The following is a 24,223-nucleotide window of genomic DNA, read 5'->3' on the forward strand; positions in this document are numbered from 1 at the left end:
TGTGTTTACCAGTCTTATGCCATCCTGTCACATGCCCGCAAGGACAAGCTCAAACGAGCTCCATTTCTTACTCAGGTCCCATCTGTGATTTTACACACGAGGCAATGCTTTAAGATTTTAAACCCAGTTGACGCATTGAAATTCATATGATTTATACCTCATGAAATAGCTCATTGAAATTGCGTTCCATATTACATCCATTAGCTATGCAAAGTTATTTATACATTTCTGACAGATAACCGTTGTGAAATGTTTTGTTGTGAAATTATATGGAAATTGAAAGGGTTTTCAAACAGCTATGAGTTTTTATTTTTACAGCAGGGAAAATCGTAACACAATCCCATTGCCAGCACAACTCGTTGAGCAACTTGAGTGGCCAGTGTTTTTCCGTGTGACATACATGCACTGTGACAACATTCACTATCCCTGATGCACTGGCATGGGGGGGGGGGGGGGACTCCTCCATCACCTGAAGCTGCTGATGTGTTCTCTAATGGTAGAATGGGAGTTGACTGAGCTGGTCTTACTAGTTCTAGTAGTTCTAGTTCAGAGACGCCCAGTCTTGTGGGTAAACAGGACAGTGTGTGCAGCTACTGTAACCAGGGACTGGCAGAGCCATTGTAACTCTCACAATGCCTAATGGAGGGCTGTGATACATGCTGGCTCACACCCCTTACAAGGTCACAACGTAAGACATGGAACAAGGCTGCAGGGCTCCCTGGCCTACATACACTCCACTGAGAGATACAGTAGGACGAAACCAGAAGGTGACAGGTGTACTGGGAAATGGGATGGGTGGCACAGTGAGCACAGATGAACTTTTATCTTAGGGGTGATGATTAGACTTATAGAGGCGTGGTCCCTGGCAGATCAGTGGACGGCTATAACAGAAGATGTTAATAAATAGCATCATGTCATTTGATTGAACCCCTGTGTTGTTACCATCCAATTAAGACCTTTCGCTCTGTGTGTGTGTGCTGAGGCTGGGGTTCATGGACCGAGCTCTGTGTGTGTGTGCTGAGGCTGGGGTTCATGGACCGAGCTCTGTGTGTGTGTGCTGAGGCTGGGGTTCATGGACCGAGCTCTGTGTGTGTGTGCTGAGGCTGGGGTTCATGGACCGAGCTCTGTGTGTGTGTGCTGAGGCTGGGGTTCATGGACGGAGCTCTGTGTGTGTGTGCTGAGGCTGGGGTTCATGGACGGAGCTCTGTGTGTGTGTGCTGAGGCTGGGGTTCATGGACCGAGCTCTGTGTGTGTGTGCTGAGGCTGGGGTTCATGGACCAAGCTCTGTGTGTGTGTGCTGAGGCTGGGGTTCATGGACCGAGCTCTGTGTGTGTGTGCTGAGGCTGGGGTTCATGGACCGAGCTCTGTGTGTGTGTGCTGAGGCTGGGGTTCATGGACCGAGCTCTGTGGCCTGAGCTTTCACTACTAAGTGTGTGTCAGCGCCGCTCTGTTCACACTGACAAGTTCTCAGTGACAAGCTCTTAGTGAGATACTGATGAAAGCACAAGGTTGAAATGAAGCCCATTTCAATGAACCATTCAGCCACAGTATGTCAAACTGACAGTGAGTCTGCCCTTTTGTCACTGAGCCTCACACAGCCTAATGGACTTAATACAGCCAGTGCTGTAGAACAGACCTGTCAAGATAAATACTTATTTCTGTTGTTGACTTGTCCTTATTTGTCTGATTCTGATCTGGCTCAACCAGTTTCAGACAAGTTGTTGCCTGAGAGTGAATCACAGGAAAAAACACAGTCTCTGATTTTACTACTCTGTGTACAAGCACTTATTTGAGCAGAGCTCTGGGTGTTGAGGTGGGTCATCATCAGTAACACTCCTCAGACATTACATCCCTGTGTTCAAAACAAGGCTCAGCCCATAGAGCCCTTAAACTCAACTCTGGACCTCAAAGCCAGTTCCACTGTGTGTTTTTCTTCTGCTGTTCCTCTCTAATCAGGGGCTGATTTAGACCTGGTACACCAGGTGGGTGCAATTAATGATCAGGTAGAACAGAAAACCAACAGGCTCCTGACCTCCTAGGGTAATAGTTGAACACTGCTGCGCTAGTTGTCAGAGGGCAGGGATCTGTCACACTGTCACAGCCCCCTCCTAAGTCCAGACCCTCAGCCATGTAGCTTTTACTCTTCAGTCCACATGAAAGAGACACAGATCCCCTCTAGAAACCTCTAGTCACTGGGAGTTTTCACATATTTATGACAAGAGCTGCCTGCCAAAGTGTCTGAGCTCCCTGACTCCATTCACATAATACTGCAGTGTGACCAAACAAAGCATTGTGTTGGATGTCATTACAGAGATTTTTGGTTGAGCTTGTAAACGTGTCTGTCTGGCCAGCTGTCCTGCTCTGCGTGGGTATGCAAGGTTTTGCATGGTTGCCATGTTTTCAGAGCGCCAGTGCTGTGATTCCTCCACAGGGTGGGAGTGACAGGCCCCTGAATGAAATCAGTGTGCAACTGGACACCCGGCCGTAGCTGTTGGCAACAGAGGAACCCCTCCCCTCTGCATGCTTTCATTGGGCTGGTCGTGTTTCACAGTAAGCCTCTCTTGGCTCCATCTCTTTATTTAAATATCCTCCAGCATGTGCCGCCGGCCACAAAAAAAATACTTTATCAAGAATCCTTTGACTCAAGCTAAATCATTGGACTCTAAAACAGGCATGGCAAACAGGCAGCTGAGTTGTCCCTCCAGAGAAAGAGAGAGAGAGTTTTTTTTTTACCTGTCTGGGGATGGCACCATGGTACCAGGCGTGGCTGCGTGGTTCCTCACTGCCCAGCTTCAGCTCGTCTTCCAGCTCCTTGCGTAGTTTCTCCGGTGGGCCCTCCATGATGTACTTGTCCCTGGAGAACTGCACATAGACAGGAAGAACAGGCTCTTTCAGTACTGGTATCCTCACAGACATGGTTGCTGTACTGAGGGTGCACACTGTGTGCACTGCACTGGCTGTCTGCATCTATCTGTCGGTCTGTCTATGTACCGGTAAACCTTTGTAATATAACTCTCCCTCTACTGTTTCTAGCTACCTCTCACACACACTTTATTTTTCTCTCTCCCTCTCCCTCTCTGTCTTTTTTTCTGTGTAAGCATGTGTCATACAGAGCTCTCCTCCCCTCTTTGTTTCCTGGGCTGTAACTTCCCAGAGATGCACTATGCCGAAGGCTCCAATTGGCCGAGGGCTCTACCTGCCTCTGCTTTGACTGCTGTGTCATATCCTGGCCTTGTTGCCATGCCCCTCTGCCCTGTTCTGCCCCAGCAAGAGGCCTCCGGGTGGAGCAACAACACACTCACCTGAATACAGTGACACACACACTCATACACACACAGTCCACTATGCCAGGCTGCTGTGATTCACACTAGGATTTACAGTCTACTTGCATAGTTCAAAACACACATTGTGTCAGTCATATAGCAAAAAAGGGGACATGGGATGACCTCATCTATGATAGCAGGTTCCTGCCAGGAAATACCTATCAGGTTGATAATACAGAGACTCTTCTCAGTCCTGCTTTGAGGAAATCCTCTTTCACAATCAATAGACTTCCCCTCCACACTGTCTTCCTGCTTTGGCTTATATTTTCTAAACGCATTATAAAAGGGTTGGTCTGTTGCACAACTTGTCTGTCTGCCCGTAATATATGTCGTACTGAGTTAGACGTAATACTTCTGGAGACATAATGACATTTCACTCCAGTGGCGCCACTTGTGGGGTTGAACCGAGCATCAGTTTTCCCCTCTTTTAACTAGAGGTCCGTTAGACCCAGAACAACAACAATGTTTTAAAACTCTGCTGCTTTTTAAACCAACCCCCTGGAGATGGCAGGCAGCATTAGACTGGGGGAAAGTACTGTAGCCATTGTGTTCTTCTGGGATGTTGGCACTCAATCTGCATCTTTCCAAAACACAATTTGAGCATTACAAGGGGCTGCCAAGACCTGGATCATAAAGAAATGTTGTGGGGGGGGGGGGGGGGGGAGTTGACTGGCAATTCAGCGTCAGCCCTAAGGGTGAGCAATGACCTGAAGGATTATTTTCTTCCATCAACTCAATACCTTCCTGCAGTAACCAATATTATACTTGGTTTTCTAATGCATTAACCGTACTTACCTAGTGCTGTCTTTGTCCCTGCACACTAAAACAATGGTATATATGGCGGATATTGACATCACCAACAATAGCCTTGAGTACAGAAACTCTTCATAAAGCTCTGTTTTTCCCTTTAAAGGAATGGGACAGGAACACACCCATTTGTCCCCAACTAAAATAGCATGAGGCCTTCTTGTCATTGGCTAACTGTTCGGAATGTTCAGAATGCACAGTGTTTGGCTTCACTGACCACTTACAGAAGCACACACTGTATTGTGCTGCTCCTAACAGGCAATTTGCTACTACTGCTTAACCTAGGGCTAAATCTGTTAGGCTGCGCTCACCCTTGTCCCCAGAGAGAACATTTGAACTACTGTAAATTTCAGTTTTTCCTGTTGTGGTCGACTGAATTATATGCCAACTAAAACTGAATTAAAGGCTCCAGGAAATGGTTTTATATTGGCAGGAGGCGGGTGGAGGGGGTAAGCATGGGAAACTCTAGCATGAGTTAATATGGCGCAATTTGTTTTACCAGAGAGCTAATTTAGCTACGGGTTGCTGCTTTATATACAGTGCCTTGCGAAAGTATTCGGCCCCCTTGAACTTTGCGACCTTTTGCCACATTTCAGGCTTCAAACATAAAGATATAAAACTGTATTTTTTTGAGAAGAATCAACAACAAGTGGGACACAATCATGAAGTGGAACGACATTTATTGGATATTTCAAACTTTTTTAACAAATCAAAAACTGAAAAATTGGGCGTGCAAAATTATTCAGCCCCCTTAAGTTAATACTTTGTAGCGCCACCTTTTGCTGCGATTACAGCTGTAAGTCGCTTGGGGTATGTCTCTATCAGTTTTGCACATCGAGAGACTGACATTTTTTCCCATTCCTCCTTGCAAAACAGCTCGAGCTCAGTGAGGTTGGATGGAGAGCATTTGTGAACAGCAGTTTTCAGTTCTTTCCACAGATTCTCGATTGGATTCAGGTCTGGACTTTGACTTGGCCATTCTAACACCTGGATATGTTTATTTTTGAACCATTCCATTGTAGATTTTGCTTTATGTTTTGGATCATTGTCTTGTTGGAAGACAAATCTCCGTCCCAGTCTCAGGTCTTTTGCAGACTCCATCAGGTTTTCTTCCAGAATGGTCCTGTATTTGGCTCCATCCATCTTCCCATCAATTTTAACCATCTTCCCTGTCCCTGCTGAAGAAAAGCAGGCCCAAACCATGATGCTGCCACCACCATGTTTGACAGTGGGGATGGTGTGTTCAGCTGTGTTGCTTTTACGCCAAACATAACGTTTTGCATTGTTGCCAAAAAGTTCGATTTTGGTTTCATCTGACCAGAGCACCTTCTTCCACATGTTTGGTGTGTCTCCCAGGTGGCTTGTGGCAAACTTTAAACAACACTTTTTATGGATATCTTTAAGAAATGGCTTTCTTCTTGCCACTCTTCCATAAAGGCCAGATTTGTGCAATATACGACTGATTGTTGTCCTATGGACAGTCTCCCACCTCAGCTGTAGATCTCTGCAGTTCATCCAGAGTGATCATGGGCCTCTTGGCTGCATCTCTGATCAGTCTTCTCCTTGTATGAGCTGAAAGTTTAGAGGGACGGCCAGGTCTTGGTAGATTTGCAGTGGTCTGATACTCCTTACATTTCAATATTATCGCTTGAACAGTGCTCCTTGGGATGTTTAAAGCTTGGGAAATCTTTTTGTATCCAAATCCGGCTTTAAACTTCTTCACAACAGTATCTCGGACCTGCCTGGTGTGTTCCTTGTTCTTCATGATGCTCTCTGCGCTTTTAACGGACCTCTGAGACTATCACAGTGCAGGTGCATTTATACGGAGACTTGATTACACACAGGTGGATTGTATTTATCATCATTAGTCATTTAGGTCAACATTGGATCATTCAGAGATCCTCACTGAACTTCTGGAGAGAGTTTGCTGCACTGAAAGTAAAGGGGATGAATAATTTTGCACGCCCAATTTTTCAGTTTTTGATTTGTTAAAAAAGTTTGAAATATCCAATAAATGTCGTTCCACTTCATGATTGTGTCCCACTTGTTGTTGATTCTTCTCAAAAAACACAGTTTTATATCTTTATGTTTGAAGCCTGAAATGTGGCAAAAGGTCGCAAAGTTCAAGGGGGCCGAATACTTTCGCAAGGCACTGTATCTGCATACATCTTATTAGACCTGTTGGGGAGACAGTGGGCCTGCTGCTCATCAGATTCAAATAGGTTTTATGTGTTTCAAAGGCAAGTCTCAGACTTAATTATGAGAGAGAGCGGGAGAGAGACTTCCTCAAGTGAGGATACAGATGACTGAGACTGAAACCGTACAACATGAGAAAACACCCCAAATCCCTGCCCCCTTACAGAGACATACATGCTGAACTTAGAGTGGTGGGCAATGTATGTGAAGCACACAAGATCTGGCCGTGTCATGACAGAAGTAGTTAATATTCTTCCTACACTGCATCCTTTGAGCTGGCAGGCCTTCACTCTGCTTTACTGTAGATACGCACATACACACAAAAACACGCATGAGTGTGCCTGCACACACACAAACACCCTGGGGGAGAAGGGGCTGGCCACAGCCTGTCAGCCAGGTGTGATGCCCGCACGGCCTAACACTCTCCTAGAAACGGCCCACTACCCTGGGGCAGCTGAGGAGAGAGCGCCTGCATCTCACAAACACTGCCGGACAGAGCATGAGATCCTAGATACTATTGGTGGCCTGTGTCCTCGACAGCTACAAGTCTAGAATTCACAGCTAATGGTAAGATTATGGTAAGATTATTCCGAATGGTCAGAGACAAGATTTTGAACCATATGGTAACACAGTCCTGATGGATGTTATATACTGTAACTCCAGTCTTGAGTATGGTACCTATCCTATACCAGGCCCTTTGATGGTCTGAGAGAGTGTTACATGGAGAAAAATCTGCTCTAGGGGGCTGAAAATCATTCTGTTTTGATCACTTGTGTGTACTCAATGAGAGATGATCAATTATAAACAGCTAAAGGGCTGTTCTTATGCACGACACAACACGGAGGTATATTGGCCAAATACCACAAACCCCCGAGGTGCCTTATTGCCATTATAAACTGGTTACCAACGTAATTAGAGCAGTAAAAATAAATGTTTTGTCATACCCAAGGTATACGGTCTGATAAACCATGGCTGTCAGCCAATCAGCATTCAGAGCTCGACCCACTCAGTTTATAATGGCATATATACCACAGCCGCTTGGGCCTTATTGCTTAACTATAACGTACTTGTATAACATGAATGCCCGTGTGTCAATCAAATCAATCAATTCTTGGATATGCCCTGCTGTGCATCACAGCTGGGGGACCTCCCTGTGTGACTCTGTCAGAGCAAGTTCAGAGTATTGCCATCCAGTGAGAATAGGATAAGCATATAGGTCAGTGTAGTGTTTCACTGTCCTGAAGTCATATTTCTGGCTCTGGCATTAGCTTCTGTCACAGGCTTTCAGGCATCATGCTATTTCCATGGATACGCTGACAGGGTGAAACCGTTTCACCGTTGCAGAAGGGTATGTGTGGTATGTGTCAGAGCTGTACCGTGTCGTTGCATGACTCTGGTGTGGGCCCCCAGGGGTCCTTCATTGAACTGAGTTATGACGAGTGAAATAAAAAAGCAGGTTGGCATTTATTGTCATGAATCTTGCCCTGGAGGCATCTCTGCAGAATGGTCACTAGCTGGCACAGCCACAAAGCCATACAATCAAATTTTGACCCTAACCACACTTCTAACTCGAAAACCTGACCCAAAAGCAAATTTGAGTTTTCATGATTTTTTACGATAAATCCAATTTGGACTTTGCAGCTGGCACACCTGGCTGAAATCGTTAAGTTCTGCCTCCAGGGCAAGATTCATTACAATAAACGTCAACCTGCAATAAAAAATGCACCCCTGGCTAGGCCTGAATAGTGTGCAATGCAATATTACATACAATACCACAGAAAAGTAAGCAAACATAGCATGGCCACTACTGTATGTCAATGATGTAATGTAAATATCACTATCTCCTCTGAGTATATATATACATGTCAGTCATAGAGGCTTACAATCGCAGGCCTGGGCAGGCGAGCACAGACTGAAATAACCACTGATGGCACTGGCATTGTACTGAAGGATGGGCGGCCACGCCGTGGCAGGGTAGGCAGGCATTCTCTCTCTATGTTGTCAACAGTCTTTAGAGGCCTTCAGGCCCAGCCAGCACCGCTCAACCTTAAAATTACCAGGCGCTCCATATTCACACAGCAGCCTAAGAAAAGCATCTATCAAGGAGCTTTGTCTTTACTTCAGTCTTTACTTTTTTCAATTCATTACATAATACTACCGAAGACCTTCAACCTCCATCCAAACTCACAGAGTTCCTCCTCTCCCTCTCCTTGACACTTAGCCCTGTTGATTTAAGGGTGTTTTATAGCGGTATGGGGAACTTGACGCCAACTGAAGTAGATTTTCTTGGCATTTCCTGGCTTTTCAACAGCACTGAGGCACCACTTTACGATGCTGGGGAATTACAGCATGCCCTGGTCCACTTAGCTGGAGGCAATCAACTTTTAACCTGAGTTTTAAAATAGCTCCGGTATAATTACTTCTGAGGAGCCTGATGATACGATGGCCATAGTTAATCCTTCAGGGTAACTACATGCATTCAATCAACTAAATGTCATTTGCTTTTAATAAACTGCTCATTTATATTGTTCAGCGCTGCACACATTATGCCGGCATGTTCACACATTTGTTGGACTGATCATGTGGTTGCTTTTTAAAGGCCTTCCCTTTACCGTCCATGTCATCACCTTGGAAAGCACCCATCCATATTAGGCTGACTCTCAATCATGAGTGTGTCAAGTGCATATCTCTGGCTGGGCTCAGTCACATTACCCTGACTACCATTCCCTAAAACAGTTAAGTGGTGTCACCTTCATCTTCACCCGGATTACTAGCTAAACAGCACAACCCCCAGAATGATACAGAGGCAAACACAGCAGGACAGTGACAGAAGTTTCATCCTTCCAGATGAACACGGGCGAGAATTGTTTGTTTGTTCTGAGTTACTGGAAATGCTTGACGTTCATTGTCTGATTTATTGACTTGAGGAAATAGTGATGAGTTTAGTGGGTTCTCCTCAGAGAGCTGGCCCCTTCACCCCCTGCTCCAGATGATGGTTTCTGTAGCGGTTTGTTATTAGTAATCTCTCTGGGTTTTAACCGGGATCTAGCTTACTAGGGACCGCTGGCCCTTGTCTGTGACAAGATGATTGTGAACAGCCAGGACCTTGCCCCATATTCATCTCGTGAGTATGATTGATTTCTCAGAATATAAAATAATATATATATATATATATATATATATATATATATATACTGTACATACACTACATGACCAAAAGTATGTGGACACCTGCTCGTCAAATGTGGAGTTGGTCCCCCCTTTGCTGCTGTAACAGTCTCCACACTTCTCAGATGTTTTTCACTAGATGTAACATTGCTGCGGGTACTTGCTTCCATTCAGAAACAAGAGCGTTAGTGAGGTTTGGCACTGATTAGACCTGGCTCGCAATCAGTCTTTAAATTCATTCCAAAGGAGTTTGAAGGGGTTGAGGTCAGGGCTCGTCCATTGGAATGCCAGATGGGGAAACCAAATCAACTAATTTGAAGGGGTATGTCCACATACTTTTGTATATATAGTGTATTTTATATACTGATATTAATACCCCTTCAAATTTCAGCCACGTCCTTTGCCGACAGGTCCATAAAATCAAACACACATGCAATCTCCATAGACAAACATTGGCAGTTGAATGGCCTTACTGAAGGGCTCAGCGCAACTCAATATTAGGAAGGTGTTCATAATGTTTTGTACACACAGAGATGGCAACACAGGGCTCAGTGGACCCTAGGGTCAGACTGCTATTAAAGGGAAACTTCACTCATTTTCAACTTCATATTCATCACCTCCAGCAGCATCCCAACATCAACATGTAAAAATGGCGCATTTCTATGTTTTGTAGTATAAAAGGACAGAGGAAGATTAGTGTTTCCAATGACATCAGTGTGTATCATGTGATATTTAACCAATTGTGAGTAGGCATTGCCTACTAATTGGTTTATGATGTCATTGGACACACTTATCTTCCTCTATTTTTTACTACAAAACATAGAAACGTGCCATTTTCACATGTTGATGTTGGGATGCTGCTGGAGATGTTTTATTTGTATTTATTTAACCTTCATTTAACTAGACAAGTCAGTTAATGAACAAATTCTGTTACAATGACGGCCTACCCTGGCCAAACCCGAACGACGCTGGGCCAATTGTGCGCTGCCCAATGGGACTCTCAATTACGGCCGGTTGTGATACAGCCTGAAATCGAACTCGGGTCTGTAGTGACGCCTCTAGCACTGAGATTCAGTGTCTTAGACTGCAGCGCCACTCGGGAGCCCATAGACGATGATGAATATGAAGTAGAACATTTTTAAATGTCCCTTTTAAGCTGACGGCCCATTCATTCAGTCAGTCTCCAGACCCTCTAGTTAACAGAACCATCATAAGCCGCTTGGAGATAATGACCGCTTGGAGATAACGATTTCTTATTCCTAATCCCGGTCCTTACATTGCTAACCCTGTAGTATACATCAGTAAACATCAGTGTTTCCCATCTCCAGTGCTCAAGTACACCCCAACACTACGCATTTTTATTGAAGCCCTGGACAAGCACACCTGATTCAACTTGTTAACTAATCATCAAGCCCTTAATTAATTAAATTGTGTATGTTTGGCTACAACAAACATGTGTGCTGTTGGAGGCACTGGAGTTTGGAAACACTGGCCTAAATGGTTGAAACTCTAGTCAGTTGGCAGTGCAGATTTAGGATTACATGTGGAGCTGAACCCAGGGGGACCTATAATACCAATGGCCTAGTATACATCCAATGTTTGTCACAGAAATGTGATAGCCAGAATGTTGCCTCAGAACATCAACCCTGTGGGTGATTACTGAGTTTCCTGTGGAGATGGGGGGAGAAGGACACTTCGCCACAGAGGTTAAAGAATAGGGGGGTATTTTTAGTAGTCTTTCATGGCCTTTCTATCATTCTCATCTGTGATTTGCTATGCGGGCTCACCCTTCCTGTGTAGGGGTAAAATGGGACCATCAGGGCATCCTATCTCTGTCTGAGGCCCCTCAGGAGACCTGCTGCAGTCCACTCATCCTCCATTATCTCTTGACCTGTTTACGACAACTGGGCTCCATGGCCATGTCTATCCACAACAATACACTGGTAATATAATGTCCAGAAACAGGACACGTCCACACAGGAAAGCATGCGAAGTGATGGATATGGAGGAGAGGACACAAGCCTTAAAGGGGCAATCTGTAGCTGCTACATCCCTCTGAAATTATATGTACCCATCCTTCAAGAAAATAACTCATGTGCTAGTTCAACTGTCGTACCCCATCAGATCCCACCATATAAGCTTATTTTACTCCAATGTTTGAAAAACAAAGTAAATGTAAACACACACTACACTATTTAGCCTCAAAACATGGTTAAAATGATCATTTTGATTTCATGGATGGTCAGTCCTTGCATCCATAGCTCTGTCTATGAATTTGACAGTGGTTACATTTCTCCAGCCTCATCCCTCACCTTTATCTCAAAACAGGGGCGGGAAAATCAATTTGTTATTGTTTCAACTGCTGATTGCTGCTTTAAAGTCCACATTTCTCTGAAGCGGCGTTGTTCTGATCGGTTGTACTTCTTCTAATTCATCACTTTGAAGGAAGGCTTTCATCTTTTAGACAGAGTTTTTTTTTTTGCCATTTGGAAGGAAACCTCATTGTTTAGATGGAGTAGAAGAATGCGGGGTTTTGTGTCCACCTTGGCTGTGTTAAATCAGCAACTTCCAGAGGCTTTTCGCTTATTTTGACTTATTTATTTAACCTTTATATAACTAGGCAAGTCAGTTAAGAAGAAATTCTTATTTACAATGACGGCCTACCAAAAGGCAAAAGGCCTCCTGCGGGGATAGAGGTTGGGATTAAAACTAAAAATATAAATATATAAATATAGGATTGCTGTGCTCCCCCACACAGCAATCCACTCAGCCCATCGCATTAAAAGCACTACGCATTATGTGGGTTGAATGCTGTAACAACACAGAATAAAACAATGACTAAAAGTCCCATGATGGTAGTGACTACCCATTATTACTTTACACGTATTAACCATCATAAAGTCATCATCTCATCTCTGTAGAGCTGCTGCCTATGCTCTCTGACAAAATCACTATCTTAGTAGGTCTTCCAAGTAAATAAGGCATTCTCTTATGACTGCTGAATAGTAACTATCAATCACTTAGATCATGTATTTTCAGACTCCTGAAGCAACTGCTTTCTATCCCTCTCGATCGCTTGTTCTCACTTCTCAGTCTCCGTATCTGCTATACACAGACCGGACAAGTTTAACCCGTGCAATGGATTATGGTCATTGTAGTTAATTACCATGTTTTCTGCGCTAAACTATGTAGAATATTGGCCTGTTGGAAAATACAACTCCCTACTACATTGCCAATTCAGGCTTGATCTAATTTATCTCTACAGAAACTGCACATCGAGCTCACAGAAAAAAAACTGAATGAAATGGAATTCAAATAATTGAATTGTTTAAAAACTGAAAAATAACTATCATTTTGGTTAATTGCTTAGCACTACTACTCTGACCTTGCAGAGTGTGTGTGGTGTTTGCATCCTCAGCATACAGTACAGCTCCTTGGAGCTACATGGCTGTCCTCCACTCCCAACTGTGCTGCTGAGCTGCCTGGGTCCTTTATTAGTGCTTAAGCCGCTGCTGGGTGTTGTTTTAATGGAGAGGAAATGAGTGAGATGTCTTTCAGCTAGCACATAGCACAGGCCCCAGAGTAATTCTCCTTACTTGGCTACCCATCCACATCGTTCCGGCCAAACTGATGTTTCTTCTCCACGATGAGTCTGGATTTGCCTCACCCCCATACAATTTCTAGAATGCGAACACATTGTGACCATTCGGATTGGTCCCAGAGCCAGCCTGATGACATTATCAACTCATAGGATGGGAGATTCAGACTGAATGTATGTAGCGATCGACAGAGCAGCGGAATTAAATTCAGAGTGAGTCCGTCAGGCAATAATTCTCCCTCTTTAATGGCCCCATGCACCAGAGCCCAGAGCCCCAAGGCCCAACACTGCCCACTGTGTTACCCCCTGTGACCCCGACACACAGACTAGCGTGTCCGAACCAGGTATTTACATGGAACTATTTTAAGCCTGGGCCAAACAAAACAGAGCCAATGTCTAAGCTAACAGACTATCTGGACTCTCTAGGGTCCGCTGGGCCCAAACAGCCAGACTCCAGGAGCAACAAACTGTGGGCTATTTTGGGGCAAATATCTCTCCTTAAAATAATAGAATCAGATGAATCATAGACTTGTAGGAAACATGCCGTTCTCCACTGTGGGTCATGATGAGAGAGGGTCACTAAAGAAAAGAGAGAGAGAATGATGGATCGAGAAAGAAATAGGGATGGAGGGATCAGTAGCCCTACGTGACGAGTGTGAGAGCCAGCATAGATGTAGATGATAATTATGATGAGGAGGAGGACTGGGGGTGAGGGGCTGATCTCACTGTGGTTAACACTGATGAGCTTTGGGGCAGTAGACCTCTAGGGAAAAGTCACTTCCTATAAGCCTTTCAACTCATTTGCAGCTTATCTGTTAAGGCAATTTTTACAACCCACTTGTATTACACACTGTGTACAAGGTGTCTCTGTAAGTACTGTACTGTACAGAATAGGCCTACAGTATATGTCATTCTTCAGCCAGCCACAAATAATTGGCATAACTGATAATGGCTATTAATAATGTCAGTATTTTGGTCCATCTCATGACCCCCTTGCCCCTTCTGAAGTTACAGGCCTGTGTCACTTCCATAAACGCTGTTGGGACAGATATAGGGCCTCTCTATAACACTCTTGGGACAGATATACTGTAGTGTCTCTCTCTTTCCAGCCTCACCATCCAATTCACTTAATGCCACTGTAACAATTCCCCCTGATGTCATAAAGGACAGACCACTTTCAATGGGACATATTACAAAGGAATATCAAAGCCATACTTCAAACAAAGAAAAGTAAAGAATATCATTAATAACTTAAGTGGATTGTGAGATACATTCTAAATCAATTACACAGATTATACAGATGAGCTCTCACACATTTATAGTCCAAGAGCATAGTCTCTCTCTCTCTCTCTCTCACACACACACACACACCATCACGAACACACTTAGCATCACTTTCCAACTCCCATAAGTCGTCACATGGAATGGGATGTCTGGCTGACCTCTTCACTTACTATAATGAAAATATCTAAACAGCAGGTCTGATCTGGGAGGAAAAAAACAACCAGCACTGACTAACAGGGCTATTTAAAGCTTTCACTCAGACACATGTGCCAGGCAGCACAGAGCATAGAAAAACACAGAGAGCAATTAAAAGTTCTCTCCATCCCACAACAGTGACAGACTCTAACCCACATTAACTAGTCAATACAGAGGAGAAAGCTCCCCCAAAAACGACATTCAGCACTCACACAGCCCAGAGGGCACATTCATCACACCCAAACATTCAGGCTACAGTAAGGGATCAAGGATAAAGCCTCTTTTTAAAGGAGCAACTGATGATTCATCTACATTACCATTGGCTAAGCCTGTTTGCCCAAAGAAAGCTTAGAATAAGATTACAGAGGATAAATCAAAGCCCTTTTCCAGGTTTGATTCATTTTTCCTTTCACTAAAGTACAGAAGTAATTCCAGGAAATTCGGTGCAGGCAGTTAAGATGACCTAGTTTCAAAACATGCAAGACACTGACTATGAGAACACACAGTAGGCTATGATGTGAATGCTGACAGATGACCGTGTGACACAAACAGTGGCATGACGTCACTCACCTTGGCCCTGATGACGGAGCTCTTCTGGTAGAAGCAGCACAGGGCTGCAGTCAAGGTACTCAGAACGTTGCATCTCTCTGACATCCTTTGCACCTTTCGGTTAACTCGCAAAAACGGCCTCACAAACAAATCTTGGCATCAAAAAAGCACAGAGATTCTCAATTAGCCTTCACCTATGTCACACCGAGGGGGTGAAGCATTGCAGCACCTTACTCTGTGGCTCTCTCTCGTCTCCTTTTCAGTCTAAGCAGCCCTGCTGTCTGTGCTCTACACGGTGAACACACTAATCCATGCTGCTTCACGCAGTCCCGGAGCTCCATGTATGGAGCGGTGGAAACTCCATGTGATCTTGCTCTCCCACTAATAAAGTCAGAGCCAGCTTGGAGGGCACTGCCTCTACTGCCTCTACCAGGCTTAACCCCTGCAGCCCCCTCTTACCACTGGCTGAGTTTAGAGGGAGGGGAGAAGCTCCTGTGTGTTCTTCTGAAGCCCGGTACCCTACCAACAGTGCTGCTCTGATTAACACCGCCACCATAAACATGCTGTGTGATTCTTCTGTTCTTTTAACACACTGCTGTTTTGAACTGTGAAGGTCTTTTTTCATACTTGATCTAATACTAAGTCGGTCAGACATAGTTGTTGAACAGAGAAATAGGAAAATGATCTGGTTTCTCAGTCTATATTGAATTTGTCTCTCTGAACAACCATTGAGCAGAATGTAGTAGTACACAGATGGGAAGCAGGAGTAGTGATGATACATATTCACTGGGGTCAGAGCGATGTCTCTGTGTCCTTCAATGCTAAGGCCACTTAACTTCAGTCAGAGAGATGGTTGGAGTATAACTGAGCATGTCCAGAAGACTGTATTCTTCATTAGAAAGCAATGGCACTTAGCAGGTGCTTTTACCCAAATGACTTACAGGGCAATGACTGCATACATATTATGTTGGTGGATCCTGCAGGGAATTGAACCCAAGACCTTGATGTTGTGAACACTGTTACCGACTGAGCCACACTGGCGCAACAGAGGGTGGTGCGGACGGCCCAGTACATCACTGGGGCAGAGCTCCCTGCCACCTAGGACCTCTATACCAGGCGGTGTGAGAAGAAGGTCTGGAAAATTGTCAAAGACCCCAGCCACCCAAGTCATAGACTGTTCACTCTGTTCACACCTGAACCGCTTCTACCCCAAAGACTGATGAACGGTTCATCAAATGGCTACCAAATGGCTGACCCCTACCTACATGTACACATTACCTCAATTACCTCGTAACCCTGCACATTGACTCAGTACCGGTACTCCTTGTACAGTATATACAGTAGCTTCGTTATTGTTATTTATTGTTACTATTTTCTATTTTTATTAGCTAATTTTCATACTTTTTAGTTCTGCATTGTTTGGAAAGGGCTCGTAATTAAGCATTTCACAGTCAAGTCTCCATCTGTTGTGTTCGGCGCATGTGACAAATAACATTTGATTTGATTTGACACAGAACCACTTTTTGTCAACTGCCCAAGTAATGCCGACAGAGTGGAATGTCAACCACTCCAACAACTACAGGAATTGACCAAACACATTTCATTAGCGTTGGGCTCTCAGCTGTCCAGGGAATGTTTGGTTGGACCTCCAATACCGTGATATCAGCTGACATCCTAACGCGTGAGCGGTAAAATCCAGCTTCATTCAGTTGAAAAAGCTTTAGGGAAACTTACAGCCTATTACCGGCATGTGGGGAAAAAGCCAGATTGCTAGACGGATGAAAATATACTATAGCAATCATTAGATACAGCCTCACAGGACTGACTTGCTTCGTCCCTATGAATCAGCGATACGGTCCAACTACAGGTGAGGGGGAGTGAGAACCGGCTGACCTAATGATTCCCATTTACACAATATCTAAAAAAAAGAGAAGGAAATCTGCCATTTTGAATCTATGTAAAGTGAATACTCTTAAGTATGTTCTTCTACTCCATCTATCTCCAATATGCATCTGGAGCACATCTGGGGCTCTACAGGACAAATCAGTCATCCATGTGCTTTGTTTTCATGTTGTATAATAGTTTTAAGTGGTCCTCTCTGTCTTGCGCCATTCATAAATCTGTTGTAAGAACAAAAAGCTCCCGTTGTAACCACACTGGGAAAGGGTCAGGAGATCCAATGAGTGCAGGAGAGTAATTACCCAAGAGCCATTAAGAAATGCAAACAGTTGGCTATCTATCGGCTGGGTTCCATTCCCCTGCCTCCGAAACGCTCAAGTGTAAACAAAGACATTAGGGAAAGCAGGCTGGAACTCCCTCTTCTCTACACAGTGCAGAAATGCTTTCCCGCAGGAAACACATCAAACAAGTTAATTGCTTTCATTAAAACCCCAGAAGACTGCCTGCCCCTGGGAAAGAGAGGAACCTGTTAGAGTTTTCACAAGCTTCAAATTACCAGCTTTAAGTAAAGTACCCCCCAAAATACACACATTTATTTCTCTAGACAAGTGGAATGGAGGAACAGCCAACTCAGAATACTTTACTTTTGACTGACATCCAGTTGACCTGTATCATCATTTTAATTGTATTACACCTTTATTTAACCAGACAAGTCAACTAAGAACAAATTGTTATTTAACAACAAAAAACGAATGTAAGACAAAACAGACAGAAGATACTGGAAACAGAGCAAATACAACCGCAAACAAACAGTACATGTGTAGGATGAGGAACTCAACTCGAGGAAGTCCGGGGAGGCAGGAGGAGCAGGTAGCTGACTAGTGGTGGCTGTTCAGCAGCCAGATGGTCTGGGGGTAGAAGCTATTGGCCAGTCTGCTAGTTTTAGCCATGATGCTCCTGTTCTGCCCACGTCTGAGTGTTTGAAGCGGGTGGCCCGTGGCTGAGGTCACTGATGATCTTCTTGGCCTTCCTGCATCACCTGGTGTTGTAGGTGTCCTGGAGGGCAGGCAGTGGGCTCCCAATGGTTTGCCAGCTGAGCGTACCACCCTCTGTAGTGTCTTGCGGTCTGCTGCGGTGGAGTTGCTGTACCAGGCTGTGATGCAGCCTGACAGTATGCTCTCGATGGTGCTACTGTAGGACACTGAGGGCCCTCGGAGACTGGCTGAATTTCTTCAGCCTCCAGAAATTGAAGAGTCGCTGTCATGCCTTCTTCACCACGGTGTCTGTGTGGTTTGACCATTTCAGCTCCTCTGAGACGTGTATGCAGAGAAATGTGAGTTTTTTTCCCATCTCCACGGCGGCCCGTTGATGAGGATGGGGGCGTGCCCCACCTGGTTCCTCCTGAAGTTCACAATCAGCTCCTTTGTTTTGCTGACGTGGAGGGAGAGGTTTTTTACTTGGCACCACACCATCAGAGTACCTACCTCCTCCATGTATGCGATCTCATCGTTGTTGGTAAACAGGCCTACTACTGTCCCGCCTCAGCAAACTTGATGATGGAGTTGGAACTGTGAGGCCACACAGTCGTGGGTATACAGGAAGAACAGGAGGGGACTGAGGACAAACCCTTGTGGGGCTCATGATGGACTGTCATTTGTCAGTTGCATAGGGAGGAGTTCAGTCCCAGGGCTGTGAGCTTTGTGGTGAGCTTAGAGGGCACTATGGTACTGAAGGCTGAGCTGTAGGCAATGAACAGCAACCTCACATATGTATTTCTCTTGTCCAGGTGGTTGAGGGCAGTGTGCAGTGCATCCGTGGTCATCCGTGGATCTGTCAGGGCGGTAGGTGAAGTGGAGAGAGTCGAGTGCCTCGGGAGGGAGGAGGTGATGTGGTCTTTGACTAGCCTCTCTAAGCACTTCATGATGACGGAAGTGAGTGCTGCGGGTCGGTAGTCGTTCATTTCAGTTACTTTACCATTCTTGGACACGAGCAAAGAGGCAGATGGATATAGAGCCAGATAGAAGTGTGCAACCAAGCATCAGTAAGTGATAATTCATTAGAATGCCTTTGACACTGATGATGACAACGCTGTGAAGAAAGGTGAGACACACAACACTAACGCTGGCACAGAACCAAAGAGCAGTATTGACCAGTGCCAAGTGTGCCATTACAGCACATCACATACAATGTCCACATTTGTCTCTTGGTCATGTCTAAAAGGTCTAGAAACTGTGTGTAATGTCTGTCTCTCCTTTAGACTTTTGGAAACTACAAAAGATAACACAAATACCATTTCCCTGGAAAGCATATTGGCACATCTTTTAATTCAACTCCAGAAAATAAAAAGATAAGAACAGACTATCAAGAGATTGACTGGAATTATGGGTGCACTTCAATACTGTCTGTCCAGCTGTTCTGCTGTGTAATAAATTATACTGTAGTACTTCAATCAAACCACTAGAGATTGCCATTTCTCTTACATTGTGGTATGAACTGTGGACTCTGTGGCTGCATTTACACAGACAGCTCAATTCGGATCTTATGCCCAATTATTGTCAAAAGAGCTGATCGGATTTTCCAAGAGATGCAATTAGTGAAAAAAATATCAGAAATGGGCTGCCTGTGTAAACGCAGCCCAAGACCCTGCTGAAGGGCAGAACTTAGCTCTAACTATTCTAGGATACAGCCAGGTACAGTAGGTAGGCCCACTGTAGGTAGGAGCAACAGGGAGAGGTGAAGGACAGCCATTTGCCTGAGGTAGATTGGGGGGGGGGGGGGTCCGTCTCAATCACACCTGTGCTGCATATCCTAGCCACACCATATGCACATTATGTATGAATGTTCCTATTTAGAAGTATTGTGAGAAATCCAAACTTATGTCTTTGCAGTTCTGGCAATTTCTTTCTTCAAATTGGTAAGTCAATCTCTCTAACCCCCGGGAAATTGACACTGCTGACTATTTCCCTGAACGCAACACAATTCTCCTTATCTACAGCAAGATCACTTAAACTCCACAGTCTTTGACCTTGCAGTAGAAAACGTTTTACGTGCTGGGCAAATTCATTTACTTGGTATTGATGAAGATGATAGGACTGCAATCCTACATACAGGCTGTCTAGTCTGGTGAGTTGTCAGACTGTCAGATCTCACCCTGCCTGTCACATATGGTGTGTATTTCTGTGTGTATTTCTGCAGGCTGCGCGTGCTGTTCTGTGCTGTGCAGGCCACACGGAGGGCCAAAGGGTCTTCATCTGGTGTTTAGCAAGGGCTGGAGATCTCACAGGAGGCACAGAGAGCCATTGTTCCCTTTAAAGCTCTTTCATAAGCAGTTAGCTGCTTACTGTTCAGCAGGTTCTAAGAGGAGGAGAGAGAGAGAGGCTGTGTTAATGCCTCGTGTGAAAAGAAGTAAAGAAATCCCTTCATCGGGGGCCCGGGGAGACCAACAGGTCAAACAATCCACTAGGCCTGATGTTCTCCATCCTGTCTTTTCTTGTCCTCCGGTTCTTCTCTTTCACTCTCATGCTCTCTCTTTCCATTCTTCTCACTAGGTCAATCAGTCTTTCACGCTATACCCCTCTTCTCTTCTACACTCCAGCCACTGAATCAATGTGGAAATCTCATTGGATTTGCAAAAGGTCATCAACGTAAGGCCATAGAATTTTTTTCACCCAATTTTGAACCTAAATTCAATGACATGGTGACTTTTTTGGTTGATTTCACATTGAACTCACATTAGCTGACAACTCAACCAAATGTGAATCAAAACTAGACTGAAGAGTCTACTGGAGTAGCAGGTGTCTGGTCCTGGCCCTTTGTCCTCATCTGACACCCTTTTCTCTTTGTGACTGTGTCTCTGAGTCACTCTGACAGTTAATCTCAATCTAATCCATGTAGACACATGCCCATGATGTAGAACCTGTTTCTCATAAACACCACACACTCCCAGAGGGAGAAGTTGGGCTCCATCCAGCAAAAAAAGTTGTATTTTTAGGCATTGAGTCTTTCTTGAACAATTTCCACTCTCCCGCCTTCTAGATTGGCTTTGAAGATAGTAGCCATGTGAAATTGGAGGCAAAACAACAAGACTTTCACAAAGAACAATTTGAAGCTACACTGGTGCAGCATTCAGTCATTCTGTGTCTCTCTAGTCCACCCACCTAAACCACTATCCCAGTGGTTGGTTGCAGTAGGATTGTGGGTATTACCCTGACCAGCTCCGTGTTGCAACACGGGTCACTTACCCACAGGAAATTACTTTGGCACATCGGCCTTTGATGTTTCCTGTTCATGTGTGGCAAACATTCATTGTTGTTTAAATAGCTTGTTCAGTTAAGGCCCAGCTGGGTGGAAAAACAAACACACCTGGATGGGCTGTGTTGAGGTGTGGAGCTCACAGTAACAGTGGATAAAGTATCATGGGCGTTATATACGGCCTGGGCCAGACAGTGCAGTTCAGCAGGAAGGCCCCACACACAGCAGCTGGATCTCCAACAAAAACAATGGGAGAGATATTAACAGGAGGTGCTCTAGTCTGCTGTACTCCTGCTGTCCTCTGCACTGTGGCTGCCCAGAATAACACAGTTGGATGAGTCTGTTGGAGGCGGGCTGTGCTTCGTCGGGCCTCTCTAGCGTTGGTTAAACACCACAGGAGAAACTCTACACTTACTACCCTGAATCTAGTGATACTCACCACAGAGTTTGTGTGTGTGTGTACCTGTGTGTGTTTATTTTTTTATTTCACCTTTATTTAACCAGGTAGGCCAGTTGAGAACAAGTTCTCATTAACAACTGTGAGCTGGCCAAGATAAAGCAAAGCAGACACAAACAACAACACAGAGTTACACATGAAAAAAACAAGCGTACAGTCAATAACACAATAGAAAAAAAGACTCTATATGCAGTGTGTGCAAATGGCGTGAGGAAGTAAGGCAATAAATAGGCCATAGTAGCGAAGTAATTATAGTTTAACACTGGAGTGATAGATGAGCAGATGATGATGTGCAAGTAGAAATACTGGTGTGCAAAAGAGCAGAAAAGTAAATAAAAACAATATGGGGATTAGGTAGGTAGATTGGATGGGCTATTTACAGATGGGCTGATGTTTATGTTAGTGTGTGTGTGTTAGTGTACGTGCGTGTAGATGTGTGTACAGCACCAGTCAAAAGTTTGGACACAACAATTCATTCAAGGGCTTTTCTTTATTTTTACTATTTTCTACATTGTAGAATAATAGTAAAGATGTCAAAACTAAGAAATAACACATAAAAACCCTGGAATTAGTTGGTGTGTCCAAACTTTTGACTGGTACTGTACGTGTACACGCTTGGCATAGATGACTCTTGTCTAAGAATGAGGCCCTGTATGGTCTCAGTTGCACCCTCACCTGTGTGATCTCTCTGAGGTGAGCTGAGATGAGGACAGGGCTCAGCGTTTGGGATGTTTCATCCTCATATAACACTTTCTGTCATCAACCTTAGTCAGACGAGGCTGGTAGCTCTCTCCATCATCACAATTAGTAATGAGGGAAGAGGTGGTCCATGTGGTTGCCTGTTCCAACATGTTGAGGTGACTGAATGAGCATGAATGAATGGAGATGGTAGTGACAGAATTCATATTTGACATAAAGGGTAGATAACAATGGACTGAAGAACTGAGTTTCTGATTTGAGCCAATTTCTCTTTTCTAAGGCACATTGAGCCAGCGCCCTGAGTAGCGGTTAGGACTACCTACTACCGATGTTTTGACACCTGAGAATTTCAGATCTGCTGAGCGCTAACTTGAACATGAAAATGTTGTGCAACTTCCGGCATACGTTTACAGTAAACACTGAGGCTGTACCCACTTTAAGTTACAGTTTTAACAGGGGCCAAGTAGGCTACTGTGGCTATTTGATCATAATGTAGGCCTATCAGAGTGGCCTACCATCAACAAAATGGAGAAAATGCATCCCATAACATTTGAACAGCTGTTCTATCATTCAGCCTACAGTAGCAGCAAATGTGTGGTGTTCAATGAAGGCCAACATTCCATGAGACTTTGGAAAGAAACATGCAGGGCTTGACATCAACCTGTTTATCCACTTGTCCTTCAGACAAGGAGGTGACTGAAAATGTTATGTTGTTTGATGCAAGAAACCACTTTACAAAATAAAAGTCATTATTATTATTTCCACCATTATTACAGATAATCAGACAAATGATGCTACCCTCTGCCTATTGGCTACTTAGCTTATTAAAAAAAAAGCTATTTACCTCACTTGCTTCTAAAGACGGCTAGAAATGCACAAATGTTTTGCTGTTGTAGGAAGCAACCAGAAATGATCTATAACCGGGCTAATAACTCACTAACTAGCAAAGAATATGAACAAAAGTGCACAGCTGGCTGCATGCAGCCCCTGGTTTGATCTCAAAACAAGCGCATTGAGTTCAAAGTGAACGGCACAGATCCATATATGGCAATGGCTATTTGCATATAGGTCTACTGCACCTATGATTGGTTATGGCGCACTGGTCTGTGTAGAGTACGGTCCTGAGTCATGCCTGTCAATGCAATAGAATCCTACTTCATTGCGCTCTGCCTACAAGAAAATCTCTTGCATAGTTAGTTTTATTTTCCGAATGTTACATTGAAAGTGGCTAATATTGCATTGATTCAAGCACAATTCCCACAGTAGAGTGAAACGTTGATAGTGTAAACTAAAGAGGAAAACTCTAGAAAGTGAAGGGAAGTTCAATCTCGTGCATCGCATCTCTGCTCGGGCTGATATTTAATCTGTCCAAGGGGAGCTGGCACAGCTTATAGGGAACATTGCCTACTACCCTAGTGAGGTAGCAGAGCTGTGTGTGTGTTCATGAAAGGCTGCCATGGCACCTGATATGAGAGCTCTTTGCTCTCCTGACCTGCATGTGAAGAACCACTATGTTTGCTTTTCACACTGACCTGAGAGCATCATATCGTATGAGGCAAGCAGCCCAGGGTATTAGTGACAGTGGGTGAGGGGGAAAAGAGAAGGAGTGGGTGAACGAGCATGTGTGTGAAAGAGAGTGAGAGAGTTGTCAGGCGTGTGGTATCAGAACACACAAACCTCAGTCACCACTCAAGCCCAATCACAGTGAGCAGGGACACAGGTGAAGGTAATAGGAAATATGATTTGGTCGATACGTTGACCTATTTCTGAGACAAAGTGCCTCGTAGCCTGGAGAGA

General features: G+C 44.4%; 1 protein-coding gene across 4 annotated transcripts in view; it reads right to left on the reverse strand.

Moving 5' to 3' along the window:
* Positions 1-24,223, reverse strand: part of LOC139406607 (breast cancer anti-estrogen resistance protein 3-like) — a 54,321-nt gene that overhangs the window by 7,372 nt on the left and 22,726 nt on the right. For 3 of the 4 annotated variants that reach the window (XM_071149375.1, XM_071149377.1, XM_071149378.1), the window contains one exon: positions 2,734-2,862. In XM_071149375.1, the coding sequence (XP_071005476.1) occupies positions 2,734-2,862 (129 nt within the window). Of the gene's footprint in view, positions 1-2,733; positions 2,863-15,141; positions 15,406-24,223 lie in introns of those variants that run through there. The other variant, XM_071149376.1, reaches the window with a different exon arrangement.

This window comes from Oncorhynchus clarkii, chromosome 4 (assembly GCF_045791955.1).
Source record: "Oncorhynchus clarkii lewisi isolate Uvic-CL-2024 chromosome 4, UVic_Ocla_1.0, whole genome shotgun sequence".
NCBI lineage: Eukaryota > Metazoa > Chordata > Actinopteri > Salmoniformes > Salmonidae > Oncorhynchus > Oncorhynchus clarkii.